At 37.9% G+C, this 17,467-nt stretch overlaps 1 protein-coding gene across 2 annotated transcripts in view; it reads left to right on the plus strand.

Moving 5' to 3' along the window:
- DSC3 (desmocollin 3) overlaps positions 1 to 17,467 on the plus strand; it is a 46,993-nt gene that overhangs the window by 12,397 nt on the left and 17,129 nt on the right. For both annotated transcript variants that reach the window (XM_066246943.1, XM_066246942.1), the window contains exons 5-9: positions 6,684 to 6,839; positions 8,080 to 8,224; positions 10,897 to 11,063; positions 13,851 to 13,985; positions 14,781 to 14,966. In XM_066246943.1, the coding sequence (XP_066103040.1) occupies positions 6,684 to 6,839; positions 8,080 to 8,224; positions 10,897 to 11,063; positions 13,851 to 13,985; positions 14,781 to 14,966 (789 nt within the window). The remainder of the gene's footprint in view (positions 1 to 6,683; positions 6,840 to 8,079; positions 8,225 to 10,896; positions 11,064 to 13,850; positions 13,986 to 14,780; positions 14,967 to 17,467) is intronic.

The following is a 17,467-nucleotide window of genomic DNA, read 5'->3' on the forward strand; positions in this document are numbered from 1 at the left end:
CTTTAAACATTAAGAAAAACACATTTGATTGAAGGTATAAAGCATAATAAAAGCAAGTAAAATGAAAAAATCGCTAATGATGAGAAAAACTAGAAATCATTAAAAATTAATAATACTACGAGACTGTAGCCATTGAATGATCTCTATTAGTTTATTCATTCATTAAGTAGCTAGTTATTGAGCACCTGCTATACCCTGTAAAAGACACTGCTCTACGTACTGAAGCTAGAAATAAATTTAGTCATGGCCTTTGTGCTCATGTAGTTTCTTAGCCTCGTAAGGGAGAGAGAAGTCGGCTGATGATTATAATGCTGAGGGACAAGTGCTATGTCAGAGATGAATTGGGGAGATCTGAGAATTCATGGGATAGGCATCAAGATCTGGGATGAAACGGGATAGAAAACAAGAAAAGCCTTAGAGAAGGAGACATCTGAGCTAACTCCTGAAGGATGGGAAAGTGCTGTGCAGGTAATCAGTTGTGGAGGAAGAGGGAGGTGCCGAAGTGACAGCGAGCATGGCCCCTTGGAGGAACGCTGGGCCGCTTAGCCTGGGATCCCAGGTATGATGGCAGAACAGGCAAGCGGGGGTCAAACCATAATGAAACACATATGTTCTGCTGGGAAGGTGAACTTTGTCCAAAAAACAAGGAAAATTTTTAAGCAGGGTCAGTTTTACTTTTCATAAAGATCTTAATGGAATGAAAACAATTACTGAAGTAGGGCTGTGTATGGTTTGCCTTTTCTCTTTAAATTTCTATTACTGCTGTTGAATTTTTTTCATATAACAATGGTGCAACCTGTGTGCTAGTTTTTTACATTTTAACTACCCTTGCAGGGTCTTTTACACTTTTTTTTTTTTTGTGTGTGTGTGTGGCAGAGACAGAGAGAGTCAGAGAGAGGGACAAATAGGGACAGACAGACAGGAAGGGAGAGAGATGAGAAACATCAATTCTTCATTGCGGCTCCTTAGTTGTTCATTGATTGATTTCTCATATGTACTTTGACCGGGGGACTATAGCAGACAGAGTGACCCCTTGCTCGAGCCAGTGACCATGGCCTCAAGCTGGTGAGCCTTGCTCAAACCAGAGGAGCCCGCGCTCAAGCTGGCGACCTCGGGGTCTCGAACCTGGGTCCTCCACATCCCAGTTCAACGCTCTATCCACTGCGCCTCTGCCCGGTCAGGCCACACTAATTTCTTACTCTCTAGTGCTAGACCCTTGTTTCTTCTTTTTGATTATTGTACTTTAAGCACTGATGAGGCATATTAAGAAATGATTTCTGATTACTAGGGTTATACGGATCATTGTTAATTTTAGCCTTTACATTGCTAAACCAGTCCCTAGTTTTCAGTCCTCATTTCTTTGTCATACATATGTACGTTCGACATAGTGACCTCTCTGTCCTAAAAATATTTTCTCCAGTTGGCTTCTAGGACACCGTTTACCTGGTTTTCCACTTAGCATGTTTTGCCGGTTCTTCCTTGCTCTCCTTCCCGTTCGCCCAGCCCCCCACCAGTCTCTAAACTTTGGAGACTTCCAGGGCTCAGTCCGTGGACCTTGTCTTCTATTTACATGCATTATCTTGGTGATCTCATAGCTTTAAGTACTATTTATACATTGAAAACTTCAGATGTCAAGCCCAAACTGCCTACCTGATATATCCACTTGGAAGTTTAGTAGACATTTCAGAATTAACATATGCTAATCAAGTGTTTATCCTAAAAACATTTTCCCATCTAAGTTAACAGCAATGCTACCCACTCAGTTGTTGGGACATTGGAGTCTGTTGTAAGGTCTTAGCTGTAGAAAGCATATATCTCTCTAAGTAGTTAACAGATTGGGATTTTCTACTGTGCACTAAATAGTTTATAGAATTGTTGGGAAGACTGAAAACCAAACTTTATATTGAATTTTTGGGAATGAACCTCAAGCTACAGCACAGGATCTACCACCCAGGGACATGCTGTTTTCTCCAAGATGGGGAAGCCACTAATTCTAGAGCCAAAGTGATATTGCCATGGTCAAGAAATCACCAGTCAGGATGTGTTCTTCCAATTTAAGCTCTAGAATAGCATCTTACCTGCTCCAGTCAGGAAAAAGCTTAATCCATACCCTGTCTTTCAGTATCTATAAAGCTTGTGAAAAACTACCAGAACTTCTGCTACTGCAGGAAAGAGAGAGAGAGAGAGAGAGAGAGAGAGAGAGAGAGAGAAAGAAAGAAAATTATGTAAACTATAATGCCAGCAAAAACTGCACAAAATGGGACAGTGGACAGACAGCTACCTTATTTATGGCTTCCAAATCTCATGCAAGCACTCCTGATTGTATATAAACCCAGAGTTCTGGTTTTAAGAGACTCTGAAAAATGGAAAGTCTTTGATGAATCTTTCTGATAACTACATTATGAGAAAACACAGTAGAAGGAGGATAAAATATTGATCCCCAATTTAACATATCTATTGTTTTCAGTTAAACATTTAATTCCTTATTATTATAGGATAATGGTATAACTGCAGTTTAGCAAGATTTTAAAGTATAACGGTTTAAGCATAACAGAGATTTATTCTTCTTGTGTAAATATGTGTTCAGGTCAAGAATCTAATCTGAAAAAATACTAGACCCAGTGTCTTTGCTTTTTAGCTTGGCCATCCCTGCAAGTTTAAGATGGCTCATCACTGTATCCAAATAAAACACACTCTTCCACCTTCTAAAGCACAGTCTAGATCAGGGGTCCCCAAACCTTGTACACAGGGGGCCAGTTCACTGGTCCTCAGACTGTTGGAGGGCCAAACTATAAAAAAAACTATGAACAAATCCCTATGCACACTGCACATATCTTATTTTAAAGTAAAAAAACAAAACAGGAACAAATACAATATTTAAATTAAAAAACAAGTAAATTTAAATCAACAAACTGTTCAGTATTTCGCCCTGGCCAGTTGGCTCAGCAGTAGAGCGTCGGCCTAGCTCTACCGGAGGACCCGGGTTCGATTCCCGGCCAGGGCACATAGGAGAAGCGCCCATTTGCTTCTCCACCCCTCCGCCGCGCCTTCCTCTCTGTCTCTCTCTTCCCCTCCTGCAGCCAAGGCTCTATTGGAGCAAAGATGGCCCGGGCGCTGGGGATGGCTCTGTGGCCTCTGCCTCAGGCGCTAGAGTGGCTCTGGTCGCAACATGGCGATGCCCAGGATGGGCAGAGCATCACCCCCTGGTGGGCAGAGCATCGCCCCATGGTGGGTGTGCCGGGTGGATCCCGGTCGGGCGCATGCGGGAGTCTGTCTGACTGTCTCTCCCTGTTTCCAGCTTCAGAAAAAAAAAACAAAAACTGTTCAGTATTTCAATGGGAACTATGCTCCTCTCACTGACCACCAATGAAAGAGGTGCCCCTTCCAGAAGTGCAGCGGGGGCCAGATAAATGGCCTCAGGGGGCCGCATGCGGCCTGCGGGCCGTAGTTTGGGGACCCCTGGTCTAGATCTTGCACACATTATTTTTGTTCTTCTGTTGACCTGATCTTTTGTGTGGCCATACTTAATGACTCAATTGCAAGGGAGGCAGAGCCATGTCTTTCTTTCTTTTCCTTTTTCTTTCTTTCTTTTTCTTTTTTTTTTTTTTTGTGTGTGTGTGTGTGTGTGACTGACAGAGACAGAGAGAGTTACTGACATGGACAGCCAGACAGGAGGGGAGAGATGAGAAGCATCAATTCTTCATTGTAGCTCCTTAGTTGTTCATTTATTGCTTTCTCATATTTGCCTTGACCTGGGAGGTTACAGCGGACTGAGTGACCTCTTGCTTGAGCCAGTGATCTTAGGTTTAAGCTGGTGAATTGTGCTCAAACCAGATGAGCCCACGCTCAGGCTGGTGACCTCGAGGTTTCAAACCTGGGTCCTCCACATCCTAGTCCGATGCTCTATCCACTGTACCACTGCCTGGTCAGGCAGAGCTATATCTTTCTTTAGGGCAACCTTGTGTTTGATAAATTCCAATACTAACAGATATTTTAAGAACCTTTTTTAAATCAAATTTACTGGTGTGACATTGTTTAATAAAATTATATAGGTTTCAAGTATGATACATCATCTTTATATTTCCTTGTGCTCTGTTATTTTTTTAACATTTTTATTGAATTTACTGGGATTACATTGGTTAATAAAATTATATAAATTTCGGCCCTGGCCGGTTGGCTCAGTGGTAGACTGTCGGCCTGGCGTGTGGCAGTCCCGGGTTCAATTCCTGGCCAGGGCACATGGGAGAAGCGCCCATTTGCTTCTCCACCCCTCCCCCTCTCCTTCCTCTCTGTGTCTCTCTTCCCCTCCCGCAGCCAAGGCTCCATTGGAGCAAAGATGGCCCGGGCGCTGGGGATGGCTCCTTGGCCTCTGCCCCAGGCGCTAGAGTGGCTCTGGTCGTAACATGGTGACACCCAGGATGGGCAGAGCGTCGCCCCCTGGTGGGCGTACCGGGTGGATCCCGGTCGGGCGCATGCGGGAGTCTGTTGGACTGTCTCTCTCGGTTTCTAGCTTCAGAAAAATACAAAAAAAAAAAAATTATATAAGTTTCACATGTACAATTTTATTATACATCATCTGTATGTGTCCACTACCCAAAGTTAACTCTTTTTCTGTCACCATTTATTCTCCCCTTGCTGACCCCCCTTTTTTTTTTCATTTCCCCCTCCCCTCTTTCCTTCTGGTAATCACAGTGCTGTTGTGTGTGTCTGTGAGGTTTTTTGTTTGTGTATTTTGCTTAATCCCTTTACCTTTTCACCCAATCCCTTAAGCCTCTGCCTCTGATGGCTGTGAGTCTATTGTCTGAAGCTATGAGTCTTTTTCTGTTTTGTTTGTTGATTTATTTTGTTCATTAGATTCACATAAGTGAAATTATATGATGTTTGTCTTTCTCTGACTGGCTTATTTCACTTATTATATTACTCTCTGGTAAAATAGTAAGATTTCCTTTTTTTATGACCAAGTAGTATTCTATAGTGTAAATGTACCACAGCTTTTTTATCCACTCATCTACTGAGTAGACATTAAGGGATACTAGCATTCTCTGAAATAGTGTCATTCTCAGCTTCCGTCTTCACACCGCACATGCAACTCATTAGCAAATCTTGTTGGCTGATCTTTAGATTATATCCAGCATCTAACTACTTGTTACCACCTCTGCTGTTACTATGCTAGTCTAACAAACTGTCACTCTCCCTGAATTATTGCAGTAATTTTCTAAATGGTTTTACTATTTCTTTCCTTACCCATCCATCCAAGTCTAGTTTTATTAACAAGACACCAAGTATTATCTTTTTAAAGTATAAATCAGATAATATTACTCTTGTCTAAATTATCTCTTCATCAGACTCCAAGGGAAAGGCAACATCCTTAGAATCACTTGCCTGAAGTGGCCTCTTCATCTTCTACTTCCTTCCCTTAGCTCTCTCATCCACAGTGACCTTCTTGCTGTTCCTTTAGCACTCCAGCTACAACTCTACCTGGTTGCTTTGTACTTCCTGTTTTTTTCCACCAAGAAGAATCTTCCCTGTTTATTCTCATTTTTTTAGTTTGTCAGCTCCCCCCCTAAGTTACATTCTAGTTGCCATTCCCTTCACCATATATGATAGTCCTGTTTGCCTTGTTCTTACCAAAAATGGGTATTACTGTTATTTTATACCTCTGCCAAATCACTAAATATAAAATTTTTACTTTTTTTTTAAAGAGACAGACAGGCAGACAGGAAGGGAGAGAGATGAGAAGTATGAACTCATAGTTGCAGCATCTTACTTGTTCACTGATCACTTTCTCATATGTGCCCTGATGAGAGGGGGCTCCAGCTGAGTCAGTGACCCCTTGCTCAAGCCAGTGACCTTGGGCTCAAGCCAGTGACCTTAGAGTCATTTTTACGATCCCATGGTCAAGCCGATGACTCCACGCTCAAGCTGGTGAGCCCACACTCATGCCGGTGACCTTGGGGTTTTGAACCTGGGCCCTCAACATCCTAGGTCAAAGCTCTATCCATAACACCTGGTCAGGCAAATTATGCCTATTGTTTGTAATTAGATTTTCTTTGTTTACTGTTTACATTGATCATTGTTTTCATTAAATTTGAGCAGTTTTTTTTTTTTTGTATTTTTCCGAAGCTGGAAACGGGGAGGCAGTCAGACAGACTCCCTCATGCGCCCGACCGGGATCCACCTGGCATGCCCACCAGGGGGCGATGCTCTGCCCATCTTGGGGCATCGCTCTGCCGCAATCAGAGCCATTCTAGCGCCTGAGGCAGAGGCCACAGAGCCATCTTCAGCGCCCGGGCAAACTTTGCTCCAATGGAGCCTTGGCTGCGGGAGGGGAAGAGAGAGACAGAGAGGAAGGAGAGGGGGAGGGGTGGAGAAGCAGATGGGCGCTTCTCCTGTGTGCCCTGGGTGGGAATCGAACCTGGGACTCCTGCACACCAGGCCGACTCTACCACTGAGCCAATCGGCCAGGGCAAATTTGAGCAGTTTTAAAAAAAATCTTTTGCTAAGTATTTGTTATTGCTTATTGTTGATGAAATGACACATGACTATTTTGTTAAACTCATCCTTTTAAAATAAAATATTGATATAAAATAAAATATTGATATATAAGGTGCATTTTTGAAAACTAGCATTTTAACATAATTTAATTTTAATATTTTTACATATATGTATTTCTTTCCTTTTAGGTTCAGTCCGATGCAGCACAGAACTATACCGTCTTCTATTCAATAAGTGGACGTGGAGTTGACCAAGAACCTTTAAATTTGTTTTTTATAGAAAAAGACACCGGAAATCTGTATTGCACACGGCCTGTGGATCGTGAAGAATATGATATTTTTGATGTAGGAGTTTTGATATAATACATGATTTCAAGTGATTAAACTATGTTTCTTCTGGTACTCCATCTTCTTTTTCCTGTCTTCTTGCACTCTTCATATATGATGTCTTAAAGTTAAAAGAATTAGAATATGTTATATTTTAGAATATTTTCTGCTTTTTATCTCAGCTTCTGTTGTTGCCTGAAATGAAGCAAAGAGCTTTAATTATATTTGAATGCAAAATCCAGTAAGTTTCCAGGAGTTGTTTATACTTATGAGATGCTCTTGCACTCTCTGGTCATGGTACAATTTCCTCTCTCCAGGACATGGCCACAGTCTTTCCTCTTCTTCTCTAACTACTTCTTTTGTCTTTCTTCCACTTTTATAATCTCTAATCACATCTGAGAACTGGATAAGAAACAAAAGTGGGAGATAAAACCCAAATAAGGGTTAATAAGCCAGCATTCCGATATGGATAAGCTTACAGTCAATTGGGACTAACAAGACAATTTTCAGTGTAAGATGATCAATGTTGTGGGGTCATTCTTGTGGTGTAGGGACAATTATTCCCCATAAGAATAAGGGATTCTTTTCCTAGAAGAAGAAAGAGATCTGGGTAAGCAAATATGACTGATGTTTACCACATGACATTTCTTACTTTTTGGTTAGAAAATTATCAAGTCAGTGTTGTAATCACATGCTGAATAGAAATACATTCTATTTGATATTACAGTGCTTTTAATTACTTAGCAATGCAGAAATTATTAAATGGATTTTGTTAGAAAAACTCTTAAAAATATGTGATCTATCAGGTAAAACAAAAAAAGTGCTTGGTAGTTTCAAGATTAGAAATTGCTGCATTATTTAGATGATGTAATAGGGATTTTTCCTAGTGCAGTGAGTTTAATTGTATTCTCCAATACAACGTTCTGATTATGGAGAGAATAAGGACTATAATCTGAGTCTCTATATTTGCATTTCAATTATCAATCTAATGTACACAGTTGTCCATGACTTCACTGTACTCTGAAGTTTTATTTGCAGTTTAGACATTTCTGCCAAATACTAGATACCCTTTACTGTCCTTAAAAGTGTTTCTCCATTTGATGCTTTGATGATTAAAAAAGCAATGAATAGAAATTAAGTGGGTTATTACTGAAAAGATTTGTAAGGAAGGTAGTAGATAAAGGATAGTAATTGCTCTTGTTGGAATCTTATATCAATGGACTATCGACTACTGAACTTGCTTTTTCTTTTCTTTCAGTTGATTGCCTATGCATCAACTGCAGATGGGTATTCAGCAGATTTACCCCTTCCACTGCCCATCAGAGTGGAGGATGAAAATGACAACCATCCTCTTTTCACAGAACAAATTTATAATTTTGAAGTTCCAGAAAGTAGTAAACTTGGTAAGACAAGTTTTGGACTTTTTTGTCTGTGTGTTTTCTTTGGCCATTTGTATTTTTCTTTTCTGAAATGTATGTTTATTTCCTTTGCTCTATTTTTATTTTTGGCATTTATCTTTTTTTTTTTTAACTATTTTTAAATCTACTTTACAAAGTGTTCTTTACATGCCTGACCAGGCGGTGGCACAATGGACAAGCGTCGGACTGGGATGCAGAGGACCCAGGTTCGAGACCCCGAGGTCGCAAGCTTGAGCGCGGGCTGATCTGGCTTGAGCAAAAAAGCTCACCAGCTTGGACCCAAGGTCGCTGGCTCGAGCAAGGGGTTACTCAGTCTGCTGAAGGCCCCCGGTCAAGGCACATATGAGAAAGCAATCAATGAACGACTAAGGTGTCGCAACGAAAAACTGATGATTAATGCTTCTTCTCATCTCTCTCCATTCCTGTCTGTCCCTATCTATCCTTCTCTCTGACTCTCTCTCTCTGTCCCTGTAAAAAAAAATAAAAATAAATAAATAAAGTGATTTTTACATATTAAGGATATTAACTTGTCACATTGCAAATATTTTCTTAGTATATTGTTGCTTTTAAATTTTATTATAGTTTCTTTGTGTAGCAGAGTAGTCGTTCAGGTCTTTATTTAGTTAAATCTCTCCATATTAGGCTTAGAATGGCCTTTTCCCTTTCAGACCTTATGGTAAGACAGCTTTTAAGAGTGAAATGTATTATGGTGATATGTTTGTGTACATTTTTTGAGATACTGAATTTTTTATATTCAAGGCCAATCATCCTGAGATGGTGTTTGACCAGTTTCTATTTACAAATGTATTCATCCTATCAAATACAAACAATATGTAATTTAGAGGATATTATGAGTTTGTAGTATTGTCAGTATGATACCAATTATTTATAAATGCTGATGACAGTTGTTTAAACTTCATACCATATTTAGTTTATTTACTTTATTTCATGTTATCATTTTGTGGGTTTATCAATATTATCACCTTCAAACAGAGAACATGCAGGGTAAAATGTACAATACAAGTAAAATCAATATTTTGGGGGGGTTTATTTAGAGAAGTATTGAATGACATTCACTGATGAAACATTTTTTAAAGCTCTTATTTCTATTGTCTCTTCTATTAAACTACTACCTTACTATTTCCAATTTAGAATGAATACTGGAATAACTTCAGAGAAACTTACATTACTTGTTCTCCATCCTAAACACTTGCTCTCACATGTGGAAAACCAAAGAGTTTCAGTTTAGTTGGCTTTTTAATGTGGCATTCATAATGTCTTCTGAGACTTTCAATATGGACAGTATCCACTCATAATAAAGTTGAGAAATGTGGACTCAATCATAAAGGATGACTTTGCTAACTTGCTTGTTGAGGTTTCTGCTAGTTACTTAGATCTTCATTGCATTATTATACTTGTTATTTCCCTTTATATTTTACTTTGATAATTTGATGTCATTGATGTCGATCTCTTTATTATTCATAGGAAACCTAGTTTTTGGTTTAGGGTCTGTTATTAACTTACTGTGGGAACTCATGAAATTCCCTTTGAGTTCTCAGACCTGTAAAGTGAGTTAATTAATGTTAGATGAGCTATAATGTTTTCAGCTTCACAAGCCCATGACCTTGGTTACACTTCTTTTTTTTCAAAGGGAAATGATTGGTTTCAAACTCTTTCTTGAGGTTTTTGTTCTCATTGGAGGTAACAGAAGATTCAAGGGTGAACACTTTGATGCCCAAATTAGCCCAGGGATTTTTAACCATCTCATACCAGTAGGTTCAGACCAATTAAGGCTATCATACACTGAACTAATGGGTGCTCCTGAGTTTGTCTTCAGTCACACACAAAGATGGTTTGGACAAAGCATAACACGCATGGGAAGGAATTGGCAAGATTTTAGGAAAATTTTATGTGATAAGTAAAGCAGTTCTTTATCCAGAGAATTAAAATTGACAGTCTTCTTGACTCTCAATAAAATTGCAGGAAGAAAATGTAACTTCTTACAAAGATTATAAACATTTTTCTAAGAAAAGGTAAATAGCCTTTATTTTTTATGATAAAAAATTATTAGTTCATATCTGCATATTGATCCATGGCAGAAATTTTGTAATTAGTTATAAGTATGTAATTGAACATTCCCTACTATATCTAATATATAAATATACAAGTTAGAAATATATGTAAAATATAGATATATACTATAGTTTATTTACATATATATGCACACATATATAACACATATATTGTGTTAAAAGTTTTACTTGGCTTTAATTTCTTTCAAATACAGTTCAGTTTAATTTTTTTAAAAAAACCATCTGATATGCTCAGGACCCATGGTTTATCTCTCCAGCTAGGTTTGTATTACGATATGGGGGAATATGTGTTGAAAATATTTTTAAATGCCTTTTGAATAAGTTTTTAGGGATTCACTATCAAAAATTTTGAGCTGTAAGCAATGTAAAAGTATACTTCAATCCTCAAAGTTTTTTATATTATAAATTGAAGTCACCTTTAGTATTATCTAAAGATTGACTACCTCTGGTAAGAAATGCATTTTAAATTAGTTTTCCACCATCACTGTTAACATCTGAAAAGTGTAGATACTCCTAAATGTGTTTGACAATTCAGTAAATTAAACACTTTTTTTTAAAACGTAGGTAGTACGGTGGGAGTGGTTTGTGCCACGGACAGAGATGAACCAGACACGATGCACACGCGTCTGAGGTACAGCATTTTGGAGCAGAAGCCAAGATCACCTGGGATCTTTTCCGTGCACCCCAGCACAGGCGCAATCACCCTGGTTTCTCAGTATTTGGACAGAGAGGTAGTTTTCATACTTCCTAGAATATCTTTTTATGGGAGGGGGTGAGGCCCCCTTTTCTTCCCCACTTACTGTACTTTGCTATTCTTCGTGCTGAGTTTCCATTTCCAGTTTTATTTTATTTAGGCATAAGATAATAAGAATTCTTGGCCATGTTATCTGTTTTTCATTTTATTTCTATTTCCTATGTAAGCGAAGCTATGAAGAGTAGAAATACAGATCAACTGGTATTCAGAAGGTGTGGGAACAAAAGATATTATGCAATTTATCATTGCTAAGTACTATTATTATTTTTTAAGTGAGAGGAGAGGAAATAGACAAACACCCGCATGTGTTGCAACTAGGATCCACCTAGCAACCCCCATCTGGGGCCAATGCTTTTCTCATCCAGGGCCATGCTGGAATTAAAAGAGCTATCCTCAGTGCCTGAGGCCAATTCTCGGACAAGTTGAGCCACTGGCTGGAAGAGAAGAGGAGAGAAAGAAGGGGGAGAGGGAGGAGAAGAGAAGCAGATGGTTGCTTCTCCTGTGTGCCCTGACCAGCGATCAACCTAGGACATTTGCACTACCGGGCTGATGCTGTATCTGCTGAGCCAACTGGCCAGGGCCACTAAATTTTTTTTCTTCTGTGTGTCTAGTTGGTTCTACCCAGTAGAGGGTCCAATTCTCATAAAGGATGATTTGTTTTGTTCCATGAATATAGATCATACCCTGATTCTTACCCAGTTATTATATATGTGTGTTTTTTATCTAGAAAGGATTAGTTGAGGCGAGGTTTATAGATTATAAAAAATCTATAACACTATTTAGATAACAATAATAGCGTATTTTCATATATATTATTTTATATTTAACTTATTTCTGCATAATTTGATTTGATTTTTATAATTTTCTTGTCTGACAATCGGAAAGATTGACCTGACTTTGTTACCCTATATTTGAGGCAAATTCATCAGTTTCACATGTACAAAATAGCTTTTTTGGAACACTTACATGCTTCCCACTACACCCAAAGTAACGTAAATAGAAAGACCAATAAGTCTGGAAGCGATAATAAAAAGAAAACATCGGTGGAATTTGATGCTATAGAAAAAGGGAAGGATGGTGAAAACTTATAAAAATGAATCAGAAGTAGTACAGAAGCTTTAATAATTTTTTTGGGGGGGGTTGTGTGCATTTGTACAGGAAGGATATTTTATATGATAAGGCACAGACTGGTAATAATGAGAAGGTTTGAAGGGGGTAATATGAATGTGACTTGTATCTGTGTAATATACAGAGGTAATGTAATCAAGTGAAAACAAGGCTTTTCCCTCATTTTTTACAGATTGAATAATAAGGCTCAGAAAAGATCATTTAAGTTTACATAGCTTGTAAGAAACAGCTTTGGGGAATCAACTCAGGTCTACTTGCTGGATTAAAAAAAAATCTAACAGAATTTTGTGGGAAATAACACAGAAAGTAAAGAAACGAACAAGAGTGGTAAAGAAACTGTGCCTTTAGAGAAAGAAAAAAGAGGCTATCTGAGTCCTGCAGCCTCTGGGTGGAGCATTTTAGGGTGGGAATGTTGATTTCCAACGTGGAAGGGAGAAAAGTAAAATAAAGCCTGGGGATAGAGGGAAATAAAAAAAATTAAGGAAATTAAACAACACAAAGAGTGGCTAAAGAACAGTATGATAGAAGAGAAAGGCAAGAGCGATAAAATTGTCACAAAATAAGGTCTGCATTTTTTCATCAACATACCATCTGTGAAACTTCATTCCCAGAAGTAAGTGATTTTCTAATTATCAAATGCAATAGTTACCTTAAGTTCTTGTTTATTGTCAGTTACTGAAACTCCCTCATTCCTTGGATTTCTGGTTTTCCTACTGCTTTTCTGATTTTTTGTTTCTGCTTAGTCTTATTTCCCCTTTATATTCTCAGCACTTAAAATGCTATTGTTCTTTACATCCTCTGCTCTTCTCATCCTTTAACCTCTCCTAGATACTGATTCCTGGCATGATTTCAACCAGCCTCTACTTGTGATTCCCAGATCGTTATTTCTGGCTGTGGTCCATCCCATAAGTATGGGCCATATATGAAGGTGTCTTCTGGACTTTTCTTCTTAGATTTCCCATAGGCATGTAAAATTCAATATATGCCAAAAAAAAAAAACAAAACAAAAAAACCACTCATTGATTTTGTCACTCCTTGTGAACTTGCCAGTATTCATTTCATTAGAGAAGTCTCTTTTTCTGAATTTCTTATATTGATTGGTGACACCAGTCTGCCTATCTATACAAGAATGATACCTGAGCATCATTTTCAACCTTTCTTTCTTTCTCCACTTGTATATAGAATTCGTTATCAACTCTACCTGAATTCTGACTCCCACCTAACTTCCCTGTCACCCTCATGGTTTTTGCCTCAGATTTATACTACCTGTGTTAGACAACTTTAGGAACTCTTAACCGGTTTGACTTCCAGTTCAGCTTACTCCAAATTCCTCTCCACATACTTGAAGAATATTCTCTCTAAAACACAAATGCTCTTATTTTTTGCTCTCCCTAAGACTTCAAGGAGACCCTCCATATCGCCTGCCATGTAAAGCATAAGTCTAAATTCTTAGTATGGCTCTTTATAATTGAACCTCTTCTTTTCAGCTTTATACCTGTCTACCAAATTCTTAAAGTATATGCAAGTATGGAAATAAAAGCATGGATGCAAACAAATAGAATGGACAATTAAAATTTCACTTTATAAATCTAAACGAAGTTGCTCAAAGCTAATTAAATATGTGCTTTGTTTTAAGGTTGCAGACAAGTACACACTGGTAATGAAAGTACAAGATATGGATGGTCAATTTTTTGGATTGATTAGTACATCGACTTGTGTCATAACAGTAGCAGACTCAAATGACAATGCACCTGTTTTCAAACAAAAAGCTGTAAGTATATCATTCCAAAAATCTATTTGTTTATTATCATTTGTAATTTAATTTAAAGTAATAAACATTTATTATATTTTGAAGTATATGTTTATTTTTGAATAAAATTAAATAGTAGATATAGAAATCTATTTTATTTGTTCATGGTATTATATATATTAATGACCTTTTGTTGAAGGCCAGTAACATTTGTCTACATTTATAATGGAATTCTTCTTTCATTTAAAAGATGTCCTCATGAAACAATACTATTTGAAATTCATGCTTTTAAAATAATCTTTAGGCAAAACTAGAAGAACAAATACTTCTGTAGTTGAACATTTTACTTTCTTTGTAAAAGTTTTCTTTATAGGCCCTGGCCGGTTGGCTCAGCGGTAGAGCGTCGGCCTGGCGTGCGGGGGACCCGGGTTCGATTCCCGGCCAGGGCACATAGGAGAAGCACCCATTTGCTTCCCCACTCCCCCCCTCCTTCCTCTCTGTCTCTCTCTTCCCCTCCCGCAGCCAAGGCTCCATTGGAGCAAAGATGGCCCGGGCGCTGGGGATGGCTCCTTGGCTTCTGCCCCAGGCGCTAGAGTGGCTCTGGTCGCGGCAGAGCGACGCCCCGGAGGGGCAGAGCATCGCCCCCTGGTGGGCAGAGCATCGCCCCTGGTGGGTGTGCCGGGTGGATCCCGGTCGGCGCATGCGGGAGTCTGTTTGACTGTCTCTCCCCGTTTCCACCTTCAGAAAAATACAAAAAACAAAACAAAAAAAGTTTTCTTTATAAAGTAAGTTTTTAATGAATTTTTTCTGTTACAGTATAGAACAGAAGTAGAGGAAAATAAATACAATGTGGAAATCTTGCGACTACCTATAGAGGACAAGGATTTAATTAACAGTGCCAATTGGAGAGCTAATTTTACCATTTTAAAAGGCAATGAAAACGGACATTTCAAAATCTCTACAGACAGAGAAACTAATGAAGGCGTTCTGTGTGTTGTAAAGGTACAGTAATAATGAATAACTAACAACTTGGCAAGTTAACATATTTTAATAAACTAATAGTTTAATCAATTAAATAGTTTCAGTTCATAGACTACATGCTGGAATAAAACAGTATCTAGTACCACTGTTCCCATCTACTGCTGCCTTTCATCTGTAATTTAGTTTCCAGTTATTAGTCACCGAACTTATACTTGGACATTCTCAATTATAAGAATCTCCACATCTCAGTTGGCAGCTTATTTTGTATTTAGTGAGCTCTGATTCTCAGAAGCCCTTATGTCTGCTGTACCTAAATTATTCTCCATATATCCCATGTCTTTGATCCACATTTTATTGCTAATGCTATACAGAACAGGTATATTCTTTTGAAAAGGCTATTATGTCTATTTGAAACTTACCTTCTGTAGGAAAAATACTCCCAATGCTCTTTAACTACTCCTTACTTATATAAATTAGCCTTTGTATTATCCTTAAAAAAATAAATAATACTTCTCTCTGCCTCCCTAGTAGCTATTCAAACAATAATAAAAATGAAAGTATTTTATAAGCCATTTGATATCATTATTATATTTTTATACATATTAACATGTTCTTGGTACTACTGTTTATAATTTTCCATTAAAAGACAACTTTTGTCTTTAAAAAAGAAGATAAATTTTCTGGAACCGTAGAACATAAGTTGATACAGTCTCTGGTTGAGTCCTGGGTAAGCTTTTCATCTTGATGTTTGTTTGTTTCATTCTCAACATAAAAGGTCCTCAGCTCCTCAAAACAACACTTCATTTTCTAGAGAGTTGTTAGCATCTCCATGCAGATCTTTCTGAACAATTTATTTCAATTGATGAATCAAAAAGATGCCCTGTGGTGAAAAGGAATTCATGTCTTTTCATCAATCATCGAGTTCATCCCAGTAGATCTCTAATCTTGCAGAATTTTAAGCCACTAAAGACAATATCCAGTTTAAGCCTAGAAAAATTACATAAAAAATTCTAAGGCTTCAATTAGCAGGTGGCTCTGGATCAAATAACTGCACCTCCTCCTGCTCAGCAGCTGTTTTCTAAATTCTCATCCAATTCTCATTGTCAACAGATGCTCTGACTCTGCACGATCATACCAACACATATAATTTGTGTGATGGTGTTCATTAGCAACAAATAAACATATTAATTGGTATTCCCTCTTGACTCTATAGTTTCTGGGATAGTCATAGAAATCAAAACGGATTTCACATGCCTTTTGTAGACTCTAAGATTCAGAAATTTTTTTGACTTTTTAGTGGATTTATGATATTATTATCTCAGCTTGATAATACCTAGGTATGGGGAAAGGCTTAAAATTAAAATATTACTTATCAGCTTTGGTTTTGTTCCATGTACAGCCAGGATTTATTTTTTTAACTTTTTTATTGACTTATTGGGGTGAGACTGGTTAATAAAATTATATAGGTTTCAGGTGTACAATTCTAAAACACTTCATCTGTATTTTGCATTGTGTTTACCACCCCAAGGCAAGTCTCCTGTCACCCTTTACCCCCCTTTACTCTCTCCTACTTCCCCCACCCCTTTCTTCTCTAGTAGTTAATACAGTAACAATCACTCTGCAGTTGCCTGTGCCTTTTCCTTCTTAGTCCTTTCACCTTTTTCACCAAATCCTTCAACCCCCCTCTTTCTGATAGCGGTCAGTCTGTTCTCTATCTGTGATTTGTTTCTGTCTTGTTTGTGTATTTTCTTCATTAAACTCCATATATGAGTGAAATCACATAGTATTTGTTCTTCTCTATCAGCCAAGATTGTTTTGATAAACAGAGACTCAAAGAAAAAGAGCTTCAAAGTTTGTGTAAAAAAGTGTTTTATGGGTTTTGCTTGATTTGTTGTCTGAAAATCAGTTATAATCCAAGGATTGATTTAAAAGAATTTTAGAGGCTAGTGAACCAGTTAAACAGCATAAAGTAGCAGAGGAGTAACAGTGTGGTACTTAAGGACATGGACTGAATGAAGCCCCACCACCTGGCTTCAATCCAGCTCAGGTGGGAATCTTTTAGCCGTGGAAAAATCAGTTTATCCCTTCTCCACTTTCTTACTCTGAAAAACATGGATAATCATCATAATAACACCATTAAGCATATCATATTTGTCTTACTCAACTGCATTTTCATGGTGAGAGTTCCTTAGGATAAAATACAGACAATGCCAAAGTATAATTCCCAAATTGTCAAAACATAATTTCATAAAAATAGTCAGCATAGGTAAAAGTTCTACTTAAAACTAATTAATGAAGGCACCAGCAGAAAGGCAAGGCAGATTCTTAAGAAGAAATGAAACTCTGGATGGGTTTTGAGAAAAAGAAAAGCTGAAATAAGTTTGCTCAGTTCTATGCCTGATAAAAATGATATTCATGAATTAAAACATGCATTGGGAATACCTTTTCTATCAGGGAGGAAAGACGATCATTGTTCCTTTCCAGTTTTTTTTTAAATTTTTTTTGTACATTTTTTTATTTAT

Source organism: Saccopteryx bilineata, chromosome 11 (assembly GCF_036850765.1).
Source record: "Saccopteryx bilineata isolate mSacBil1 chromosome 11, mSacBil1_pri_phased_curated, whole genome shotgun sequence".
In the NCBI taxonomy this organism is placed as follows: Eukaryota; Metazoa; Chordata; class Mammalia; order Chiroptera; family Emballonuridae; genus Saccopteryx; species Saccopteryx bilineata.